The sequence below is a fragment of the Lacerta agilis genome, chromosome 4 (genome assembly GCF_009819535.1).
Source record: "Lacerta agilis isolate rLacAgi1 chromosome 4, rLacAgi1.pri, whole genome shotgun sequence".
NCBI lineage: Eukaryota > Metazoa > Chordata > Lepidosauria > Squamata > Lacertidae > Lacerta > Lacerta agilis.
In genome coordinates, this window is record NC_046315.1 from 2,833,515 (window position 1) to 2,856,099 (window position 22,585).

The 22,585-nt window shown below is 48.4% G+C and overlaps 1 protein-coding gene across 1 annotated transcript in view; it reads right to left on the reverse strand.

The window, feature by feature from the left end:
* Positions 1 to 22,585, reverse strand: part of LOC117045026 (short transient receptor potential channel 2) — a 58,700-nt gene that overhangs the window by 30,628 nt on the left and 5,487 nt on the right. Inside the window, exons 4-11 of the mRNA XM_033145814.1 lie at positions 21,317 to 21,472; positions 20,699 to 20,862; positions 17,251 to 17,330; positions 15,553 to 15,774; positions 12,436 to 12,591; positions 11,994 to 12,166; positions 10,062 to 10,264; positions 226 to 918 (exon numbers count right to left, since the gene is read on the reverse strand). Coding sequence (XP_033001705.1) covers positions 226 to 918; positions 10,062 to 10,264; positions 11,994 to 12,166; positions 12,436 to 12,591; positions 15,553 to 15,774; positions 17,251 to 17,330; positions 20,699 to 20,862; positions 21,317 to 21,472 — 1,847 coding nt within the window. The remainder of the gene's footprint in view (positions 1 to 225; positions 919 to 10,061; positions 10,265 to 11,993; positions 12,167 to 12,435; positions 12,592 to 15,552; positions 15,775 to 17,250; positions 17,331 to 20,698; positions 20,863 to 21,316; positions 21,473 to 22,585) is intronic.

Consider the following 22,585-nt stretch of genomic DNA (forward strand, 5'->3'; position numbering starts at 1 on the left):
TCCAAGGACACTGAATCTGCCAGCTATCTCTCTCCTGGTGTTTCCTCTTCTAGCTGTTCCTCACCCAGTATTTCCCATATTTCCCCCTCTTGACTATGCCCCTCTGCAAACCGCTGTTCTAAATCAATACTGTCCTCCGGCCCTTCAGAAGGTTCAGGGGGCTCCCACCATTCCTCCTCAGTCCAGTCCCTGACACCTATGCAATGGGTGCGGCCAGAGACAGACCTTGAATTCGGGCTCCTTCTTGGAGAGGCGCTTGAGCTCTCGGCTGAGCTTGAAGGCCGTCAACATGGCGTCTTCGCTGGCGATGGAGAGGTGCGCCCGGCTGGCGATGCCCTTGTAAGTGTTGATGCGAGAAAGCGAGAACTTGAGCAGGTCAAACTTGCGGCCGTTGGAGCACTCCAGGCAGGAGCACGAGACCTTGTGCGGCCCCGGGATGGCGTGGCCCTTCTTCATGAGCATGTCCACGATTTCGTAGAGGTCCTTCTCGCAAGCCAAGGTGAGGGGCGTCACACCCGGGGCAAAGCGCGAGTTGTCGATGGAGTTGTCAAACAAGGCCGAGGAGAAGGACTTGGTGTCCATCTTGCGGCCTTTCTCCTGGTCCAGGCGGTCCAGTAGCAGCTTGACCACGGTAGGCTGGTTGGTATCCACGGCAACCAGCAAGGCCTCGTGGATCTGACGGAAGTCAAACTTGACAACGCGCAGCAGCGTCTTGGTGATCTCCTCGACACCCGTGCGGATGGCCAGGTTGAGAGCCTCTCTCCACGCCCGGTCCTCGGCCTCATCCAGCTGCCTCAGGATCCCATCACTCACCTGCAGCAGCTGCTGGACTTTCATCAGTTGCCCGTCTTGGATGGCATTGAGGAGGCCTTCTGGGAACTTCAACTTCTTGTTCACAATTTCTTTCCAGTTGGGTTGCTAAGGGGGTGGATGAAAGACAAGGGTCAATTCCTTTTTTCCATTTATTTATTTATACTTTTCAAGTTTATACATTTCACTAATTTTATACATTTCACTAATTTTACAATCATTTTGACATTTCAAAACTTAACTTCCTTCACCCTCTTTCTATAGTTTCTTAAATTCATTTTTTAAGTATCTTCTGCATATCCAAATTAACTTAATTTGCTCATTTATTTAATCTTCTTTAAATATATAGAATATGTGAATTCTCTAATGTTATCTATTCCTTCAACCAACCAAGACAAAATGCCTCATAATATAGTCTCATATCCAGCAGGGGAAAACCTCCTCTTTCTTTTGCATCTATCAAGATTTTATATTTTATTCTTGTTTTTTTTCCTTGCCAAAAATATTTAGAAATATCTTTCTAATCTGTCTTGCCAATCACCAGAATTGATTGAAACAAAAATAACATTCTCGGTAATACACTCTACCTAATAGTGAACAATTCATTCTATTCCAGATTTGCAAATTTCTTTTAATAGCTTCCCAAGTTTTTAATAATTATCTTCATACAAATTTATATTATTTGCTGTTACCCATACGCCTAAATACTTAACCTTTCTTTCTTTCTTTTTTTAAAGCAATTTATTAAATTTTTACAATAAAACACACACAAATTACAAAATACAACAAAAAACTACAACACTACAAAAAACAAACAAAAATCTTAACAAACACTTATTTAACTATCCTTATCTTATTCCTAACATTGTTTGGGGACCTCCTCGCATCTTCTCTTCTGCGTTCATTTCTAATCTTCTTTAGTAACTTTATAACATTGTAAAATCTTCTTTCTCATCGAATCTTAATCTTTATAAACAACTAGTGGTTTAAGCCCGTTTAAAAAACGGGCGCTAGAACATATGTGGAGGGGGCTGGCGCCCCACCCCCACCCCCTGCCAAAGCCTGCTTTAGCGGGTGGTTGGGGGGGTGGAGGAGAGGCAAGCAGGGCTTTCTCCGCATTAGCGGAGAAGCCTTGCTTGCCCGCCCCGCCCCCGCCCGCCTGCCAAAGCCTGCTTTAGCGGGAGGTGGGGGCGTGGAAGAGAGGCAGCAGCGCCATGCAGGCCAACGGGGCAGGAGGGGGTCAGCAGCAACAGGCTCTCCTTGTAGCAGCGGGAGCAGCAGCGTGACCTCCCTCTTCGGCTTCCCCTCGTCCTCTGCAGCGCCGGCGTTCCATTTAAACCGCCCCGCTTGAACTGCCGACGCTGCTCGTGTCTCTCTGCTCCAATCCCTGTGTCCCTGGGGCACATGCTCAGTTGCGCAAACCCAGAGACACACGGACTGGACGCAGAGACACTTGCATTTTATATATATAGATAATCATCATTTAACTTTAATCTTACTCCTAACAAAAACAAACATATCGTATTCCTAACTACTTCTTATATCCTATCTTAATCTAACTTCTGGCATTACTGTAGTCTTTAAGTTTCTTCCAATTGTCCTGCACCGTTTCTTCCCTCTGGTCTCGGAGTTTCGCGGTCAGTTCTGCGAGTTCCATGTATTCAATCAACTTCATCTAAATACTTAACCTTTCTTTCAGCCTTTAAGACGGATACATCTGGCCCTGACTGGCAGAACAAGATGCTGGACCAGATGGGCTATGGGCCTGATCCACCAGGCTCTTCTTGGGTTCTTATTTACTGAGAGTCCTGTCACACTCTCCCTATCCATTGGTTTCAACACAATTTGTAGTGGTTTCCACGAAGGCACCCTGCATGTTTTCCACCATCTCTCTTCGCAGGAGCTCACCATGCAAGGAATCAAATGCTTTGGAGGCCAAAATTAATTCTTAAAAATGTAATTTTGTGTGCATGAAATCCCCCACCATCTTCCTTCCAATTTGTAGTAATTTTTTTTTAAAAAAATAATAATTTTATAAGTCGTTTGTCTTTGTTCCTCAATTTCATAGAATTCTAGAGCTGGAAGGGACCTCGAGGGTCATCCAGTCCAACCCCCTGCAGTGCAGGGATCCTGCCCACAGCTATCCCTGGTTAGCAGCCTCTCACGCTTACCCATTTACATGTTTTTGTATGCATTGTGGTGTTTTATGCATTGTGATTTGCTGCTATTTCTATTCTTTACAGTTTGGTAATTATTTATAGTAATTGTTAAGAGTGAATTTCCATTTAATTATTATTTGTTGATATTCTGAGAGTTAATTTTATCGCGTACGGTTCTGTTCTAACGGTTTATTGAACATTACGTTAGGCATATTTTAAAGTAACATTTTTATTATGACTTTTTGCATTGGGTCAGATCGTCATAAGGTGTGTGATCCTTGTTGTCTATTTTGTTGTGGTAAACCTGCCTTGGCTGATGTAGAAAGGTAACATACAAATTAAAAAAGTGAAATGAAAAAATGTAACAAGGCTCTCAGAAGGGGAGGAGAGAAGAGAAGACGGTTCGAGATTTCACAGCGAGCGAAAACCAATGCTCACACCTGAATCTAGATCTTTTCGGCTCCGTAGCCAGCAGTACAGCAGATATCGGGCTACCACCAGATGGCATTTAAAGGTAAAGGGTAAAGGGACCCCTGACCATTAGGCCCAGTCGTGTCCGACTCTGGGGTTGCGGCGCTCATCTCGCTTTACTGACCAAGGGAGCCGGCGTACAGCTTCCGGGTCATGTGGCCAGCAGGACTAAGCCGCTTCTGGCGAACCAGAGCAGCGCAAGGAAATGCAGTTTACCTTCCTGCCGGAGCGGTACCTATTTATCTACTTGCACTTTGACGTGCTTTCGAACTGCTTGGTTGGCAGGAGCAGGGACCGAGCAACGGGATTCGAACCGCCGGCCTTCTGATCAGCAAGCCCTAGGCTCAGTGGTTTAACCCACAGCGCCACCCGTGTCCCTAGATGGCGCTTAGAGCAACCTTTTCTGGACAGATGTCCACCCTGCCTCCCGAGCACCGGTTGGCAAAAGCTGCAGGGGGTGTGTGTGTGTTTATTTGCTGCAATTGGTCATGTCCCAAAAGGCGATGGAAAGAACCACCCCAGCCCAGGTGGCTTACCTGCCTCCCCAGAGCCCCAACTCATTACCTCTTCGGTAATTAAGTCCCTCGCTTTCTGAGTGCCATTTCCACTTCCCCTCTTGGCTGTGCCTGATTGAATTCGCAAGATGTTGCCTTGGCACAGGAGGGCCAAATCGATTTGAAAACGAGTCCCTGGGGAAGCTGCTTGTGGAGGAAGTAGGCAAAGGGTGTGGGGGCTTGCTGACAGCCACTCGGAAAAGGCCCAGGTAACAAGGCTCAGCCGGCTGCGTCTGGAGTGGAGCACCTACCTCCATTGCTATCCCGAGAGGCATTATCTGGGTGGGGGATAGCAAAGGAGGCAGAGCTGTTGCCGCATTGCTGCCGGCTGTTTAGCACCCGAGAGTAAACGGCAGCCACCGGTGGTGCAACGGAGGAGGCAGGGAGCCGTCGTGCAGGACGGCTAAAAAGTGAGGCTGCAGGACCCCGTGACTCTCACCCAGAGCCCAAGGGCAGGAGGAGCCTGGCGTTGAAGCAGGAGCTAGGATGTGGGAGCAGGAGAGGCGGGCAGGAGACCAACTACCTTTCGCTACAGAAACAACTGTAAGAATAATTCCTTGGATTGGCACCAAGTAAGGTCTGCAGTAGATGCAGTCCAGCTGCCTGCTAGCTAGTGCGCACTCCAGCATCCTAGAGAGGGCTGAGACCTTTCCCTGCTGGGGCAAAACGTAAGCTCGCCTCTCAGCCATTCAGAAAATCTAGCAGAGAAGCAGCAGCCGACAGTAGAGAAAGTCACCCAAACCAAAAGGGCATGTCTGTCTGTCTGTCTGTCTGTCTGTCACATCGTGGAGCCCCCCCCCGTCCCCGCTCTGCACTCACCGCGATTCCATCCAACTCCAGTGCCATCTCGCCCAGGGCAGATGTGACAGCTCCTCACAGGTGTGGCTGGCAAGAGATGCTCCAAGTCCTTCCCCTTCCAGCAGAACGAAACCGGGGAAGGCCTGGCTGAAAAGAAGGTGTCCTGCTTCTCCTCTCCAGCCCTCTGCCTGGGCGGATCTCTTGTTTTTCCCTGGCAGGGGCAGGAGCAGGCAGGAGCGCAGCGGCGCCCACCTGCCAACCCCCAAGGGGGCTGGGTTGCCACATGAACGCCATGGGCAGCCTCCGGCAAGGCCTCACCCTGCTCCCCCAGGAGCCTGGGCTGTTTGTCACAGCAGCAGCAGCAGCTTCCTGCTCTCAGCTCCCTCCTCTCTGCCTCTCTCCCTTTGCACATCTGCCCTGCTAGCCCCCCCTTCCCTTTCTCTTTCCTGCCTCAGGTGGCAGCAAGGGGGACAACTGGAGAATGGAGCGTTGAGTGGGTGGCGTAATTCTCTCCTTTCGTGATTTCCTTTCCAGGTAATTCACCCAGTGGGTTGTGGTCAATTCAGCTTCTATCCAGTTGCCCAGGTGAAGGATTTCCTCCCGCCTTCCTCTGCAGGGTCATTTGGGTCTTGCTTTATTAAACACCTATTATTGCTTTATTAAGGGACGTGGTGGCGCTGTGGTCTAAACCACAGAGCCCCTAGGGCTTGCTGATCAGAAGGTCGGCGGTTCAAATCCCCGCAACAGGGTGAGCTCCTGTTGCTCGGTCCCAGCTCCTGCCCACCTAGCAGTTCGAAAGCACGTCAAAAGTAAAAGTAAATAGGTACCGCTCCGGCGGGAAGGTTCGCCAGAAGCAGCTTAGTCATGCTGGCCACATGACCTGGAAGCTGTCTGCGGACAAATGCCGGCTCCCTTGGCCTATAGAGCGAGGTGAACGCTGCAAACCAAATCATCCGCAACTGGACCCTAACGGTCAGGGGTAAAGGTAAAGGGATCCCTGACCATTAGGTCTAGTCGAGTCCAACTCTGGGGATGCGGCGCTCATCTCGTGTTACTGGCCGAGGGAGCCGGCGTACAGCTTCCGGGTCATGTGGCCAGCATGACTGAGCCGCTTCTGGCGAACCAGAACAGCGCACGGAAATACCGTTTACCTTCCCGCCGGAGCGGTACCTATTTATCTACTTGCACTTTGACGTGCTTTCAAACTGCTAGGTGGGCAGGAGCTGGGACCGAGCAACGGGAGCTCAACCCGTCGTGGGGATTCGAACCGCCGACCTTCTGATCAGCAAGCCCTAGGCTCTGTGGTTTAACCTACAGCGCCACCAGCACCGCAAAGAGTCATCTGCGACTCGACCCTAACGGTCAGGGGTACCTTTACCTTATTAAAGAGAAGAGTGTGTGCTTCATCAAGGAAAGGTTTTCTCCCTCTCTCTACTAAATACTAGAGCCCAGAGGGGCCAGCCAATGAAACTGAATGCTGGAACATTCAGATGGAAGAACCTCACACAGCGCGCAATGGAACTTTGGAACTCACGCCCATAGGAAGCAGTGGTGGCCTCCGATGTGGTAATGGCTTCAAGCACCATGGCTAGTGTTACAAGAATTCCAAGGTCTCAAATATAAAATAAATGTTCATAAATGTACAAGGCAAGCCCATACATATGTATATAAACCATGTGTCTGAAATAGTTCGGGAGAGCAGTCCTGAAGCCATTTTGACTCTCCCAAACCATTTTGACTCTCCCAAATTGACCTCAAATGTTTCTCTGCAAGAAGGAAAGAAATGGGAAAACCTCTCCATTGTCTTTTGCTTACCTGTCCGAAGGGCGTATTTGTGTATGAACAGGGCGAGCCTGTGACCTGGTTGCGGGGAATGAAGTATTTGCCATCACAAAAGAATGGCCAGGCTGCCCAGGTAAGGCAACCAGTGACCATTATCAGGTATCCTGGCAGACAGGATTTCTGCTGTAGACTGCCCCCTTCTGTGATGTATGTTTGATGTTTTCGGGGGTGGTCTTGGGCTACAGGGTGGGCCATTTCAAAAGTCTACATAAGGGCTTGCGCACCATTGTTCCGGGTTCCTCCTGCGTGTGGTGAGTGGGGACCCTGTTGCAACAGTTTAATAAAGATCAGGCTTACTAGCTGCTTTGCTTCTCGGCATATTACCCCAGTTAAACTAGCAAAGATGTATAAGTTGGATAATAAGTGTTGGAAATGTAAGGAAAGTGTCGGTACCTTTTATCATATGTGGTGGGAGTGTAAGAAGGTGAGAATGTATTGGGATATGATATATCATGAGTTAAGAAAAATGTTGAAATATAATTTTGTTAAGAAGCCTGAAGCTTTCTTATTAGGTATTGTAGGTACAGACATTGAAAAGAAGGACATTAGACTGTTCCAATACGCAGTGACTGCAGCTAGGATTTTGCTAGCACAAAAATGGAAACAAGAAGAATTACCGACGAAAGAAGAATGGACAGCGAAATTGACGGAATATGCAGAACTGGACAAAATGACGGGAAGAATCCGGGAACAGCGGGACCAGAAATTCATCAAAGACTGGTTAAAGTTTACGAATTATTTAAAAGACAATTCACAATTGAATACGCTAATAGGATTCCAAGAAGTTTTGTAGTTAATGTGTAGAAATATTATTGTAAGTATGGTAGTTAGAGTATGCATGAGATTTATGATAATGTAAGCAATGGTTGATTAAAGAAGTATAATATCAAGATATAATTCCGAAAACCACGTGGAGGGATTGAGGGAAGTCATGGCTTTGTAAGCCGAAGTGGAAAATGTATGGAAATGTTTGATTTATTTTATATTGTAGTAGTATAGTGTAAAAAATAATAAAAATTATATTAAAAAAAAATACTAGCTGCTTTGCTTCTCAATGTTGGCCTCTGGTGTTTTCTCCTACCGATAGGGAACCCACTTAAGGACTCTATACGTGCTCTTGGATACCCCACAAGGGAAAAGGAGCAGGTTTTTTCCTATACTGTATCAGCTGGGTTCGATGGCTACTGCCTGAGGCCGCCATGCCTCTGAGTAACACTTGCCGGGAGACAAGAGCGGGGAGACTCTGTTTGCAGGCTTCCCATGCGGGAACAGGGTCCAAGTGCACCCGGCCCAAGAGCACATGGCCGTTCATGCAAGCGGCATACAACAGGAGTGGTCTGCTTGCCGCCACAGCGGAATATCATTCCAAACATTAAGCAAGCGGAACAGCCAAAGCGCCATTCAACATTTTGGAATTAAACCTGGATCACCTGGGGCAACTGGGACAGGGCTGGGGGAACCTTTCCCACCCCAAGGGCCGCCTTCCCTTCTGGCTCACATTCGGAGGGCCGCACTCCAGTGGTGGGCGGGGCCAGAGCTAAAAGTGGGCGGAGCAATGAGGGCAGCTGCTTTTCTTTCCCTTTTAAGAGGTAGCTCACAAATAATGGTCCCATCACCACTGGTCCCATCACCTCCTGGCAAGTAGAAGGGGAAAAAATGGAGGCAGCGAGAGATTTCACTTTCTTGGGTTCCATGATCACTGCAGATGGTGACAGCAGTCACGAAATTAGAAGACGCCTGCTTCTTGGGAGGAAAGCGATGACAAACCTAGACAGCATCTTAAAAAGCAGAGACGCCACCTTGCCGACAAAGGTCCGTATAGTTAAAGCTATGGTTTTCCCAGTAGTGATGTATGGAAGTGAGAGCTGGACCATCAAGAAGGCTGATCGACGAAGAATTGATGCTTTTGAATTATGGTGCTGGAGGAGACTCTTGAGAGTCCCATGGACTGCAAGAAGATCAAACCTATCCATTCTCAAAGAAATCAGCCCTGAGTGCTCACTGGAAGGGCAGATCCTGAAGTTGAGGCTCCAGTACTTTGGCCACCTCATGAGAAGAGAAGACTCCCTAGAAAAGACCCTGATGTTGGGAAAGATGGAGGGCACAAGGAGAAGGGGACGACAGAGGACGAGATGGTTGGACAGTGTTCTCGAAGCGACTGGCATGAGTTTGGCCAAACTGCAGGAGGCAGTGGAGGATAGGGGTGCCTGGCGTGCTGTGGTCCATGGGGTCACGAAGAGTCGGACACGACTGAACGACTGAACAACAAAAAGCTATTGGTGAGCCTTCTCCTCCACGAATTTGTCTAAACCTCTTTCAAAGCCATCCAAGTCGGTGGCCGTCACTGTCTCCTGTGGGAGGGGGTTCAACTCTGCGCAGCGTGAAGAAGGACTTTCAATGTTTGCTGAATCTCTCAACACTCAGCTTCGTTGGATTTCAACAAGTAGTAGTGAAGGATAGGAGTGCCTGGCGTGCTCTGGTCCATGGGGTCACAAAGAGTCGGACACGACTCAACGACTGAACAACAACAACAACAAATAATAGCAGTGGGTCACTAAGATTCTATTACGGTGGGGCATTTCTGCAACAACAGAAAGTATCGGAAAGAGACGTTGCACGTGCCCTGCCGGGGAAAGGGGAAGATGCATGAAGCCCCTCACTAAATTGTAGTGCAGGACAGGGGTTCCCTTCGAAATACTGGTGCCTATGAATGTGCAGAGGGAAATTTAAAAAAGGGGGGGGCAATTGGTTCATTCAGCGACACACAACACAACCTTTCAGGAAAAAACCCAACTTTTAACAACAAAGATTGTCACCGGCACATTCCTACAACTGGCCCCTTGGTCCAAAGGGTCCTGAACCTCCATATGTTGCAGAACTTACAGCTCCCAGGAGCCCCAGCCAGGGAGGACAGGAGTTTGGCAAGGCTTGCAAACATTAAATTCAGTCTTTGTTTTCCGTGCTGCTGGTCTGTACGGAAAAGAGACCAGGATGGGCCTGTGCAGTGCCTGCCCCTCAGCTTCCTTGAGGGAGAGGGGAAGAAACCGCCTATCCGAGGAATCTTTCCGACAGTCTTGGCCGTGAACTACAGCATCAAATCAGGATGAGCCCCAGCGATCTGGCGTGCGCTGATGTTGGTGAGAAGAATCAGACCAGAGGGAGAGTAAGGGGTGCTGGCGCTGCAACGCAAATAACATGCTCCCCGCCCCGATTACTGGAGTTCTTACTCCCTTCTCGTTGGTCTCACTTCCAACCCTGTGGCAGCGCTGTGTGTCCTTTGTGGGCTCCTTGTTCTGGCGACATCCTGATCCCAGCTGATCACCAAACATGCGACTGAAAGGCTTGACCAGCGAAGGCCGCCTGCCCTGGGGCACTTGCACCCAATCTACTCGGCCTGTTCTGCCCAAAGCCAGGAGGGTCCATTCACCGGGGCCTCATCCGGCTCCCCGCAGTTGCTAGCATGCCTCTCTATCTCAGCAGCGGGGAAGCCGAACCGGCAGATGGGGCAGTGGACGCAGTCTGCAACAAGCTCTTCCCACGACGACGGAGGCGAGGAGGAAAAGCTCGCTTCAAGATCCTCTTCTCCGCAGCTGGAGGCATGAGCTGGCAAGAGATTGGTGGGGAAATGACCTGCGGAAGGAGGCAACAGGATCTGACAAGAGCCATCAGAAGCTAGCACCCCCCCTTCTCTCCCACCCATGTCTCTGGCCACCATCCAGTCTGAGATTGCCAGCTGAGGTCAGAAAATACGACTGCAACAGCATCGCGTGCCACCGTCCTGCACGTTGCAAATACGTCGCCAGTCACTTGAGCGTGGTGCAAACAACGCGCTATCTTCCCCCCCAAACAGCAGGGTGCAAACAAAACGCTATCTTCTCCCAACAAGTTCTCCTCGCCAAATAGTGCCACGTGTTGCAAATCCAAGGCAGGAAACATCAAGCAAGCAAGCAAGCAGGCAAACAAACACAAAAACACAAAGAAAGCATCATTTGAAAATAAACTGCTACTCAGCGATTGATTGCGGATAGCAGAGCTGGCCCAAGACATTTTGCTGCCAGAGGCAAAGGATGCAATGGTGCGACCTGTGGCGGAATAATGCCTGGTTCATCATGGGTTAACCTATCACTCCCATGTTAGGTGGGTGTTCCCTGGGAGGCGGAGCTACCTGGCATTCTAAAAGGAGGGGGAACAACCTTGAAAGGCAGTTGGGGGTTTGGCAGTTGGGTGTGGAGGTTTAGAAAGAGAAACTGGGAGGTTAGGCTTTGGGGAATGGGAGGAAAGGTCATTACCATTGCTAACGGGATGCAGGAAAGATTATAACTGAGCTGAATTATATAAGAAGATTTGTACCAGCATTAACTCAAGACATCCATGTTTTCAAGTTACCTTAATAAAGTTAAAAGTGCTTAAACGTTCATGGACTCTGGCAGTGCGTCAGTGCCTCAAGAGGTGGTGCTGAGGGGAAAAGCACTAAGGGTTTCCTGTGATAGAGGGAACGGGTGGCTTATTTTCCTGGCATACAGAGGACTGGGCAGGGAAGCCAAAGGTGCCACGCAGTTGCCAAAAAGGGAAGGCAAGCTGCAGTAGTTTGGGAACCCAGGGCGGGAGATCCCAAAGGTGGCAAGAGTTGTTTCGAACGTGAAGCACTGAGGTACCCCAGAGACAACTCCCATATAAACACTGAAGGATTCATCCTAGTGGTCAGTGAAACTTAGGGAGAGTCACAGTTGGGGAAGTATCTACGGGGGAGGGAATAGGATCCCTCACACGACCCCCTTCCATTCTCAGAAGGTGACAACAGGATAGCAGCATCCCCCAGCACACCTGAAGGGTGCCGGCTAGTTTAGGGGGTGCTGTGCACCTCCGATTCTGCCCTCTAACAGAGGGGAACAGCCAAAGAGGTAGTGCTGCTACCGCCCCTCAGCTCCTGTCACCTGAGGCAGCTGCCTCCCTCTGCCCAATTTTCGCACAAAGTCCTGGCACGCAGCTTATTTGAATTTGCCATCTGTTATTAGCGACATGCTTTTTCAAGCCCCAGGCTTGCAGAAGAAGAAGAAGAAGAAGAAGAAGAAGAAGAAGAAGAAGAAGAAGAAGAAGAAGAAGAGTTTGGATTTGATATCCCGCTTTTCACTACCCGAAGGAGTCTCAAAGCGGCTCACATTCTCCTTTTCCCTTCCTCCCCCACAACAAACACTCTGTGAGGTGAGTGGGGCTGAGAGACTTCAGAGAAGTGTGACTAGCCCAAGGTCACCCAGCAGCTGCATGTGGAGGAGTGGGGAAGCGAACCCGGTTCCCCAGATTACGAGTCTGCCGCTCTTAACCACTACAACACAGCTGCTCTTTCCATTCTATTACTCACCCGCACAGATGGGGCACACCCCCAACTCCACCTCTCTCTTTCTAGGCCATCCCTCTTCCTCTTCCTCTTCCTCCTCTTCGCCTCCCATGTTCCTCGGTCTCCCCTGCTGGCCTGGGGCTCTTCTCTCCCTTCGAGAATTGTCCCTACGCTTGACAGAAGAAGCTGCTGCAGACCTGCGGAGAAGGTTGTTGCTCATTTAGAAGATTTTAAAGTCTCCCTTTATACCACACACAGCTCAGCACACGTACACTATTTGTCTGCTATTTTCAGGGATGTAACAAATCAGACTGCATTAATTTCCCACATTATAACAGGCTGCATTCAGGTCATTCCACCAGTATCACGCCCTTTAGGAGTCCTGAAAGGTCATCTATTTTTGAGGGGGTTAACGGAAGCTGCAGGATGCAGAGATGGCCACAGATTTGCTCTGAGAAACCAGCACCTTGAACCCTGAGCTGCATCTGGAGGGCAGCTGACTGGGACTGAACCGGAAGGAAATTCGCCACACGGCCAAATCACCTCGTCAGGTTGCTGCATGATGCCCGTCTTCGACTTGTTTTCGTGCCCCCTCTTCTGGCAGACGATTCCTGCTTGGGCCCTGCAAGATGAACCAAGTCGGCAACATTAGTCATGCAGGGCTGGTGTGTCCGGTAAGACTCACTGCTCCGCAGCAAATAAGATCCCACACAAAGAGATGGAAACAAAGGATCACCAAACAGGAGATCTTGCCCAAACTCTCCTCCACAAAATAGGGAAAGGAGAATGTTAGCCGCTTTGAGACTCCTTCAGGTAGTGAAAAGCGGGATATCAAATCCAAACTCTTCTTCTTCTTCTTCTTCTTCTTCTTCTTCTTCTTCTTCTTCTTCTTCTTCTTGTAGCACCTTAGAGACCAACTAAGTTTGTTCTTGGTATGAGCTTTCATGTGCATGCACACTTCTTCAGATAACTGAATGCACACAAAAGCTCATACCAAGAACAAACTTAGTTTCTCTCTAAGGTGCTACTGGAAGGAATTTTTTTATTTTTTATTTTGTTTTGACTACGGCAGACCAACACGGCTACCTACCTCCTCCACAAGGCAGGACTGTCCACCCACTAATCATAGAATCCTAGAGTTGGAAGAGACCCCAAGGGCCATCCAGTCCAGCCCCCTGCCAAGCAGGAAACACCATCAAAGCATTCCTGACAGATGGCTGTCAAGCCTCCGCTTCAAGACCTCCAAAGAAGGAGACTCCACCACACTCCTTGGCAGCAAATCCCACTGTCCAACAGCTCTTACTGTCAGGAAGTTCTTCCTAATGTTTAGGTGGAATCTTCTTTCTTGTAGTTTGAATCCATTGCCCCGTGTCCGCTTCTCTGGAGCAGCAGAAAACAACCTTTCTCCCTCCTCTAGATGACATCCTTTTATATATTTGAACATGGCTATCATGTCACCCCTTAACCTTCCCTTCTCCAGGCTAAACATACCCAGCTCCCTAAGCCGTTCCTTATAAGGCATTGATGAAAACCCTTATTCCATAGTGGCTGGAGAAACCCAGCCAGATGGGCGGGTATACATTATCATCATCATCATCACCATACTGCCATGCTGTACCCAGTGACGGAGCTACCTGCTCTGGCACCGGGAGTGGTATACATCCGGGGGCGTGGCACTTGTCGGGAGGGGTGAGCGGCGAGGGTACCGGGGTTGCGCCCCAAGTGCCCCAGGGGGTGGCCGCAATGTCATTCACCCCCTTGGATGGCACCTGGGGCGGACCGTTCCCCTGCCTTCGCCAGCCAGTGTCTGTACCCCAAGCAGATACCCACTGTCACACATAGTGGGCGGTGGGGACAGGACTTCAGCTGAGGAGACCAGAGCTCAAAGTTGTCAACTTTTTATTGGTTTTATGTTCTAAGAACAACAACAACAATTTATTTATTTATACCCCGCCCATCTGGCTAGGTTTCCCCTGGTGGGAAGGTGTTCCACAGGGTGGGCGCCACCACCGAGAAGGCCCTCTGCCAGGTCCGGGCTGAACAATGGGGGTGGAGACACTCCGTCAGGTCTACTGGGCTGAGGCCATTTAGGACGTTCAAGATCAGCACCAACACTTTGAATTGTGCTCGGAAACACACTGGGAGCCAATGTAGGTCTTTCAGAACCGGTGTTATGTGGTCTTGGCAGCCGCTCCCAGTCACCGGTCTAGCTGCCGGTTTCTGGATTAATTGCAGTTTCCGGGTCACCTTCAAAGGTAGCCCCACGTAGAGCGCATTGCAGTAGTCCAAGCGGGAGATAACCAGAGCATGCCCCACTCTGGCGAGACAGTCTGCGGGCAGGGAGGGTCTCATCCTGCGTACCAGATGGAGGTGGTAGGCAGCTGCCCTGGACACAGAATTGACCTGCGCCTCCATGGACAGCTGTGAGTCCAAAGTGACTCCCAGGCTGCACACCTGATAACTGAAGTCAAGCTATCCCTAACCAGAGAGGGTCATAGTTGGGCCATAAGCCTAATCCGGTATAATGCACTCTCTGGCACCAAGGCCACCTGCACCTCTAGTCGCAACAAAGGATCCAGGGGGAAAAAACCCCAATCAGCAGCAAAGATCCATCAGGAATCTGGCTTAGTCAGTCCAAGGTTTTAAGATTTAAGACACTATCCCAGGGTGCTCAAGCCACTCTTTCTGGCACGCGCTGGAATATTCTCAAGACCAGTTCAACACATCAAACATAGTTGAAACAAAGTAAGAAATAAAAAAATTCCTTCCAGTAGCACCTTAGAGACCAACTAAGTTTGTTCTTGGCATGAGCTTTCGTGTGCATGCACACTTCTTCAGATACACTGAAACAGAAGTCACCAGACCCTAATATATAGGGGAGAGAGTGGGGAGGGGTGTGACTCAGAAGGGTGGTGGGAATGGGGGATTGGCTGATGGGTGTGGAAAACCTGTTGAAGACTGTTAACGACTGCAATTGGTCTTACAGGAAAAAGCAAGGAAAATACAAGATCTCAAAGTAGCTGCCTTATTACAAAAGAGTTTCAGAAATAGACTGCAAAGAGAAGTTGCTGAATTGCAACTTATTACCAAACTTAAAACCACGGGGAGACCTGGTCTGAACAAAGACATTGGATTCTTATTTCATTATACACGACAAAGCTATCTTTAGCCATCTCACCCCTTGCTTTTTCCTGTAAGACCAATTGCAGTCGTTAACAGTCGTCAACCGGTTTTCCACACCCATCAGCCAATCCCACCACCCTTCTGAGTCATGCCCCTCCCCACCCTCTCACTATATATAAGGGTGTGCTGACTTCTGTTTCAGTGTATCTGAAGAAGTGTGCATGCACACGAAAGCTCATACCAAGAACAAACTCGGTTGGTTTCTAAGGTGCTATTGGAAGGAATTTTTTTCTTTTGTTTTGACTATAGCAGACCAACCCGGCTACCTACCTGTAACATCAAACATAGTTTGAATTCCCCCTTGTGGATCTGCCCCCATGTTGGTGCTTGGAGGGGTAGCTTCTCGGCAGACTGAAGTGTCCCCATCTCTCCACCCCACCCCCCTCTGCATCCCCAATACTCACGCGACACAACTGGCTCCTGAGCTTCAGGCTGGCTCTGCCCGTCCTCTTTGCTCTCTGCAGAAGGAGGAGTGGAGCCAGGCACCAGGGGGAAGGCTCTTTTGCGGGCAAAGGCCACCTGCAGCACCATCCTGGCCGGGCGGCTCATACAGGCGCCAGGGCTGGAGGCTGGGTCCAGCTGCTGCAGCCGGCTTTTTAGCGCCGCTTCCTCCTTGGTGCTCCTGCAAAGAGAGACCCAACAGCTGCAGAACCAAGACTCCAGCTTCCTGGAAGCAATGCTGCTACCAAGAGACAGGCGTGAGCAAAAGAACTACAAGGACATAAAAGAACTCCCAGGACATTCTATAAAAGATCTCAAAGTAGCTGTCTTAATACAAAGAAATTTCAGAAATAGAATGGAAAGAGAAGTGGCTGAATTGCAAATAATCACCAAACTTAAAACCATGGAGAAACCTGGTCTGAACAAAGACATTGGATTCTTATCTCATTATACATAACAATCTGAAGAATTGTGCATGAAGTATCTGAAGAAGTGTGCATGCACACGAAAGCTCATACCAAGAACAAACTCAGCTGGTCTCTAAGGTGCTACTGGAAAGAATTTTCTGTTTTGTTTATACATAACAAAGCTATCTTTAGCCATCTCACCCATTGCCTTTCCCTGCAAGACTAATTGCAGCCGTTAAGAGTCGTCAACAGGTTTTCCACACCTATCAGCTGATCACCCATTCCCACCACCCTTCTGAGTAATATCCCTCCCCACCCCCTCACTATATTTAAGGATCTGGTGACTTCTGTTTCAGTGTATCTGAAGAAGTGTGCATGCACACGAAAGCTCATACCAAGAACAAACTCAGTTGGTCTCTACGGTGCTACTAGAAAGAATTTTCGATTTTGTTTATACATAACAAAGCTATCTTTAGCCATCTCACCCCTTGCCTTTCCCTGCAAGACTAATTGCAGCCGTTAAGAGTCGTCAACAGGTTTTCCACACCTTTCAGCTGATCACCCATTCCCACCACCCTTCTGAGCAATACCCCTCCCCACCCCCTCACTATATTTAAGGATCTGGTGACTTCTGTTTCAGTGTATCTGAAGAAGTGTGTGTGCACACGAAAGCTCATACCAAGAACAAACTCAGCTGGTCTCTAAGGTGCTACTGGAAAGAATTTTCTGTTTTGTTTATACATAACAAAGCTATCTTTAGCCATCTCACCCCTTGCCTTTCCCTGCAAGACTAATTGCAGCCGTTAAGAGTCGTCAACAGGTTTTCCACACCTATCAGCTGATCACCCATTCCCACCACCCTTCTGAGCAATACCCCTCCCCACCCCCTCACTATATTTAAGGATCTGGTGACTTCCATTTCAGTGTATCTGAAGAAGTGTGCATGCACACGAAAGCTCATACCAGGAACAAACTCAGTTGGTCTCTAAGGTGCCACTGGAAAGAATTTTCTATTTTGTTTCGTACAAGGACAGAGTTAGAAGCTGGGAAAGGACCGTCTGTTCTCTATTGCTCCAACCTGCCCTGTCCAAAAATGGAACTGATGACTGTCCAGCCTTTCCCTGAAGACCTCCAGAACTTTCAGACTGTCATTCATTTCAGCATTCCCTTCTGTCCATCCTCCCGGGAGCCCTGTGCCACTGGTGGATGCAAGCAACGGATGCAGACTGGCAATGGATGCAGATACTTACGATGGCGCCTCTGGGAAGAACGTCCTGCAGAAGGCTGCATTGGAGAGCCATGGGCTGCTGCTGCCGGACTTGGAAGGAGCCTGTGGGCAGCAGGTAGGGTGCAAGAAGAGAGGTAACATTTAAGAGATCAATCATTAGATCAGGAATTAGCAAACCGAGGAATTCCTGTGTAAGATACTAGACTTAAACTCCTTTTGTTTCCTTCCCCCGCCCCCCTCTATAGCTCAGCTCAAACACAAAAAAAACACAGACAACAGATTTTGCTCATCAGTATAATATAGACTAAATAGACTAAAAAACAGTTTTTATCCAAGAGCTGTAACTATTTTAAATGCTGTAACCAAATGATATGATCTTTGGGGAGTCGCGAAGGATGGTGTGTATGTGTGGTTGTAAATGTGGGGTGGCAATTTCGTTGTACAACGTACAATGACAATAAAGTATCTATCTATCTATCTATCTATCTATCTATCTATCATCAGAATGGCCTTCTGGGCTAGAACAACAGCCCACCTGGCTCAGTATTTTGCCAGTCAAAGGCCTCAGGGATGCTCACAAGCATAGAATCATAGAATCCTAGAGTTGGAAGAGACCCCAAGGGCCATCCAGTCCAACCCCCTGCCAAGCAGGAAACACCATCAAAGCATTCCTGACAGATGGCTGTCAAGCCTCCGCTTCAAGACCTCCAAAGAAGGAGACTCCACCACACTCCTTGGCAGCAAATTCCACTGTCTGTCCAACAGCTCTTACTGCCAGGAAGTTCTTCCTAATGTTTAGGTGGAATCTTCCTTCTTGTAGTTTGAATCCATTACCCCGTGTCCGCTTCTCTGTAGCAGCAGAAAACAACCTTTCTCCCTCCTTTAGATGACATCCTTTTATATATTTGAACATGGCTATCCTATCCCCCCTTAACCTTCTCTTCTCCAGGCTAAACATACCCAGCTCCCTAAGCCGTTCCTCATAAGGCATCGTTTCCAGGCCTTGGACCATTTTGGTTGCCCTCCTCTGGACACGTTCCAGCTTGTCAGTATCCTTCTTGAACTGTGGTGCCCAGAACTGGACACAGTATTCCAGGTGAGGTCTGACCAGAGCGGAATACAGTGGTACTATTACTTCCCTTGATCTAGATGCTATACTCCTCTTGATGCAGCCCAGAATTGCATTGGCTTTTTTAGCTGCTGCATCGCACTGTTGACTCATGGCAAGTTGATGGTCTACCAAGACTCTGGCAGGCAAAGCAAGGTAGAACAAGGTCACTGTGCTTTTGAATAATGGTGGCTGCTAGGAACAGCAGACCTTCAAAAATCCCTCGAGTGATTTCATATTGCAGGGAACATAAGAAGAATCTGCTGGATCAGGCCAAATCCCAGCATCCTGTTCTCGTAACCAGGTGCCTGTGGGAAACCGGCAAGCAGGATCTGAGCCCCACAGGACTCTCACCTTCTGCAATTCCCAGCGACTGGTATTTAGAAGCATTACTGCCCCGGCAGTAGAAGCGGAACATGTCTAACCGTCTTTTAAGGCATCCTGCAAACAAGTGCCGTAATTCAACTACGTGATGCATAAAATACTTTCTTTCATCTGTCCTGAATCTCCAGCTTCACTGAAGATGTCAAAAAGTTCTAGTGTTGTGAGAGAGTGAGAAAAAAACTTTTGCTTTATTCACTTTCTCCATGGATAATTTTATAGACTTCCTGGGGGGGGGGGAGGGAGGTTTTTGAGCAGACGAACAGCAGAACTGACAGCCTCCCGATTCTAATTTTAATTTGAAAGAAATAAATAAATGGGGAGATGTGGTGTTTATGATTCAAACCACGATGCGTGAGTTCAAAGAATAGAGACAGACAAGGAAGTTTGAACCAGCAAACGACCTGTATGAAAGAAAATGGGGAAGAGAGCGAGCTTCCTTTCCCGCTCTCATACAGGTATCTTTATTCACAAAAACCCCGCCTTCCCAAATTCAAAATCAGCCAATGAACAGCATCCAGTGTCACCTTCCCAAGGCCATGTGGACATGTGGAGAACAAAGAATCTTTGAACTTAGCAGAAAACCGGTTTGATCTAACCCTACTTCCTAGGCTACAATCCTAATTAGCATTCCAAAGATGAGGTACCGTATTTTTCGCTCCATAGGACGCTCCGGACCATAGGGCGCACCTCATTTTTAGAGGAGGAAACAAGAAAAAAAATATTTTTCTGGTTTTCCTCCTCTAAAAGCCCTGTTTTGTTTTGTTTTTTGTTTTGTTTTTGAGGATCAGCTAAAAGTTTTGCAGCTTTTTTTGCAAAGGGAAAAGCCCTGGGGTTTGGGGTTGTTGTTTTTTTTGGAGAATCAGCTAAAGGTTTTGCTGCTGTTTTTGCAAAGGGAAAAGCCCTAGGGGTTTTTTGTTGTTTTTGTTTTGAGGATCAGCTAAAGGTTTTGCAGCTTTTTTTGCAAAGGGGGAAAAGCAAAGCTCCTTTTGCAAAGGGGGAAAAGCAAAGAGGAAAAGCCCCATTTTTATGGGGTTTAACTCACATTTCTGAAAAATCTTAAGGAAAGGGAGCCATTTCTACTGTTTTCAGACAGATAATCTAATCAGCCAGTCACATGTCCTGGGGAAACAAACAACCTCCCTCTGCAGCACATTCAACAAAGGAGGGCGGGGCTGAAAGGGAGCCGGGGACTCTTATCTCTCTCCCGATCTCCTGCTGATCAGCTGCTGAGCGGGGTCCTTTCAACACTCCCTTTTCTCTTTGTAAAATAAAAAGCACAATCTGCTTTTGGCCCCTGGGCAATTCAGCTCCAGGGACCACCATTCGCTCCATAAGACGCACAGGTATTTCCCCTTACTTTTTAGGAGGAAAAAAGTGCGTCTTATGGAGCAAAAAATACGGTAGATAGAAAGAAACAGGATACAGATAAGAGAGAAATCTTCTTGGCAGATCCCTGCCAGGCGCCAGGCCATCAGGAAATAACATCAAAGGAAACATATGTTGGGGTTCTCAGGGATTATCAAAGAACACATCCTTTTGCCATGTGCTTGTGAACTAAACAGCAACCAAATTGGAAAAGAGAGACGTGACCCCCTTGCTAGCCAGCAATGGAGTTTTAAGACACAGCCAATTAATACAGCCAGATTCAGGTCATGTAGGATTCATAAGAAAATCATATTTTGCCACCAGACCAGCAGGAAGCTTTGCACTCAACACAACCTCAGGGGTATCGGAATGTCCCGCTCAACCCACACAATGTCTTTAGACAATTGTATTATTCCTTATTTATCCTGCATGAACACTACAGGGAGATTGTGCACACCTTACTTTGTTGTATTATTTTATTTATTTATATACACAAACAACTTCACTAGTTTCAATGTCCAGTTTGCGCACAATATTCTTTACTTGCTGGATTTCGGGCCCCCACACTTGCGTAAAATTGCAGGATAGCTACCTATGACCCATGGATCTGTACCTGATTAGGACTAGAGGCCGTGTCTGGCTTGCTGTCGTCTGTGTCCTGTGGAGTGCGGATTCGGATGAAGGACAGACCGAACTGCGTGCGCTTGTGGAAAGGCTGGCTACAGGTGAGTCTGATACGATCCCACTTCTCGCCTAGAGCTGAAGCCAGGAAGTCTCCTGTGGGGCACAGACAGGGAGATGCCGGGCAAATACAATCCAGGCCATTTACAGTCCTCAGGTGGCTCCACATGGCTGAAGAGTGCCCACCTTCTTAAAAGGTAAAGGGACCCCTGACCATTAGGTCCAGTCGCAGACGACTCTGGGGTTGCGGCGCTCATCTCGGTTTATTGGCCGAGGGAGCCGGCGTACAGCTTCCGGGTCATGTGGCCAGCATGACTGAGCCGCTTCTGGCGAACCAGAGCAGCACACAAAAACGCCGTTTACCTTCCCGCCGGAGTGGTACCTATTTATCTACTTGCACTTGATGTGCTTTCGAACTGTTAGGTTGGCAGGAGCTGGGACCGAGCAACGGGAGCTCACCCCGTCGCGGGGATTCAAACCGCCGACCTTCTGATCGGCAAGCCCTAGGCTCAGTGGTTTAACCCACAGCGCCACCCGCGTACCTTCTTACCTTCTTTAAACATCCGGACTGCAGAACGGTTCTTATCCAGCTTTGCATCAGCGGGCGTCATCAAGGCTGTGGTGGGCAACAGAGTGAGGTAGCTCTGGTCTAGAGGCCAGGAGGATCGTCCCACATCTATCTGAAGGAAGGCAGAGCCACAGTTCCCTGAAGAGCACAAAAAGAACATCAAGCTCTGTACCAAAGAACTTGCACTTTTGACTACTAGATGTCCGAAAGTTGTCTCCTGCTGGCGCCGCCTCCCTTTCCCCCTCAGTTTAGTTGAGTTGCAGTGCACTCATAAGGGGTTCATAAACAATCAGACTTGGAGCCCTGCAGCCCACCCTGGTCTCCTGCTCCTTTCTATTATTTTTTCAAAAAATCTCATTTATTAATTTTTCACTGTTTTGAAGAGCCACGGACTCAGCTGCCCAGCCATCACCTGGACACAAACCTACACTGCAATACATTTGGTCTGAATGCCAACACCTGATTGAAGAACATGCTGTGTTAACATACGGTCGTACCTCGGGTTACGTACGCTTCAGGTTGCGTACTTTTCAGGTTACGAACTCCGCTAACCCGGAAGCGCAACCCGAAGCGCACACGATTCGCGCATGCGCAGAAGCAATTTTTCCGGTCTATTATTTGGGTTACGTCTTTCAGGTCATGTACTGCAGTGTTTTTCAACCTTTTTTGGGCAAAGGCACACTTGTTTCATGAAAAAAATCACGAGGCACACCACCATTAGAAAATGTTAAAAAATTTAACTCTGTGCCTATATTGATTATATATAAAGTAATTTTTCAATTTTTCCCACGGCACACCAGGCAACATCTCGCGGCACACTAGGGTGCCGCGGAACAGTGATTGAAAAACACTGATGTACTGTAACCCGGAACAAATTAAGGACGTAACCCGGGCTACCACTGTACAAGTGAAACTCAAAAAGTTAGAATATGTGTGTGTGTTGTGTGTGTGTGTGTGTGTGTGCGCATTTTCTTGGATCAGAGCACTCACAGGATGAGAGGAACGTCCTGCTTAGTCCAGCCTCTTTTTCAAGAAGCAGCCCATCTGATGTCCCTGGGAACCCTCTGACCTTTTATTTTCTCCCAACTGAAAAGTCCCAAATGCTGCAAACTTTTTTTTCATAGGGGGAGTCACTCAATCCCTTTGTGTGTCCCTTTCTGAACCTTTCCCAACTCTGCGATATCCTTTCTGAGATGAGGCGACCAGAACGGCACACAATATTCCAAATGTGGTCACAACATATACAGGTGA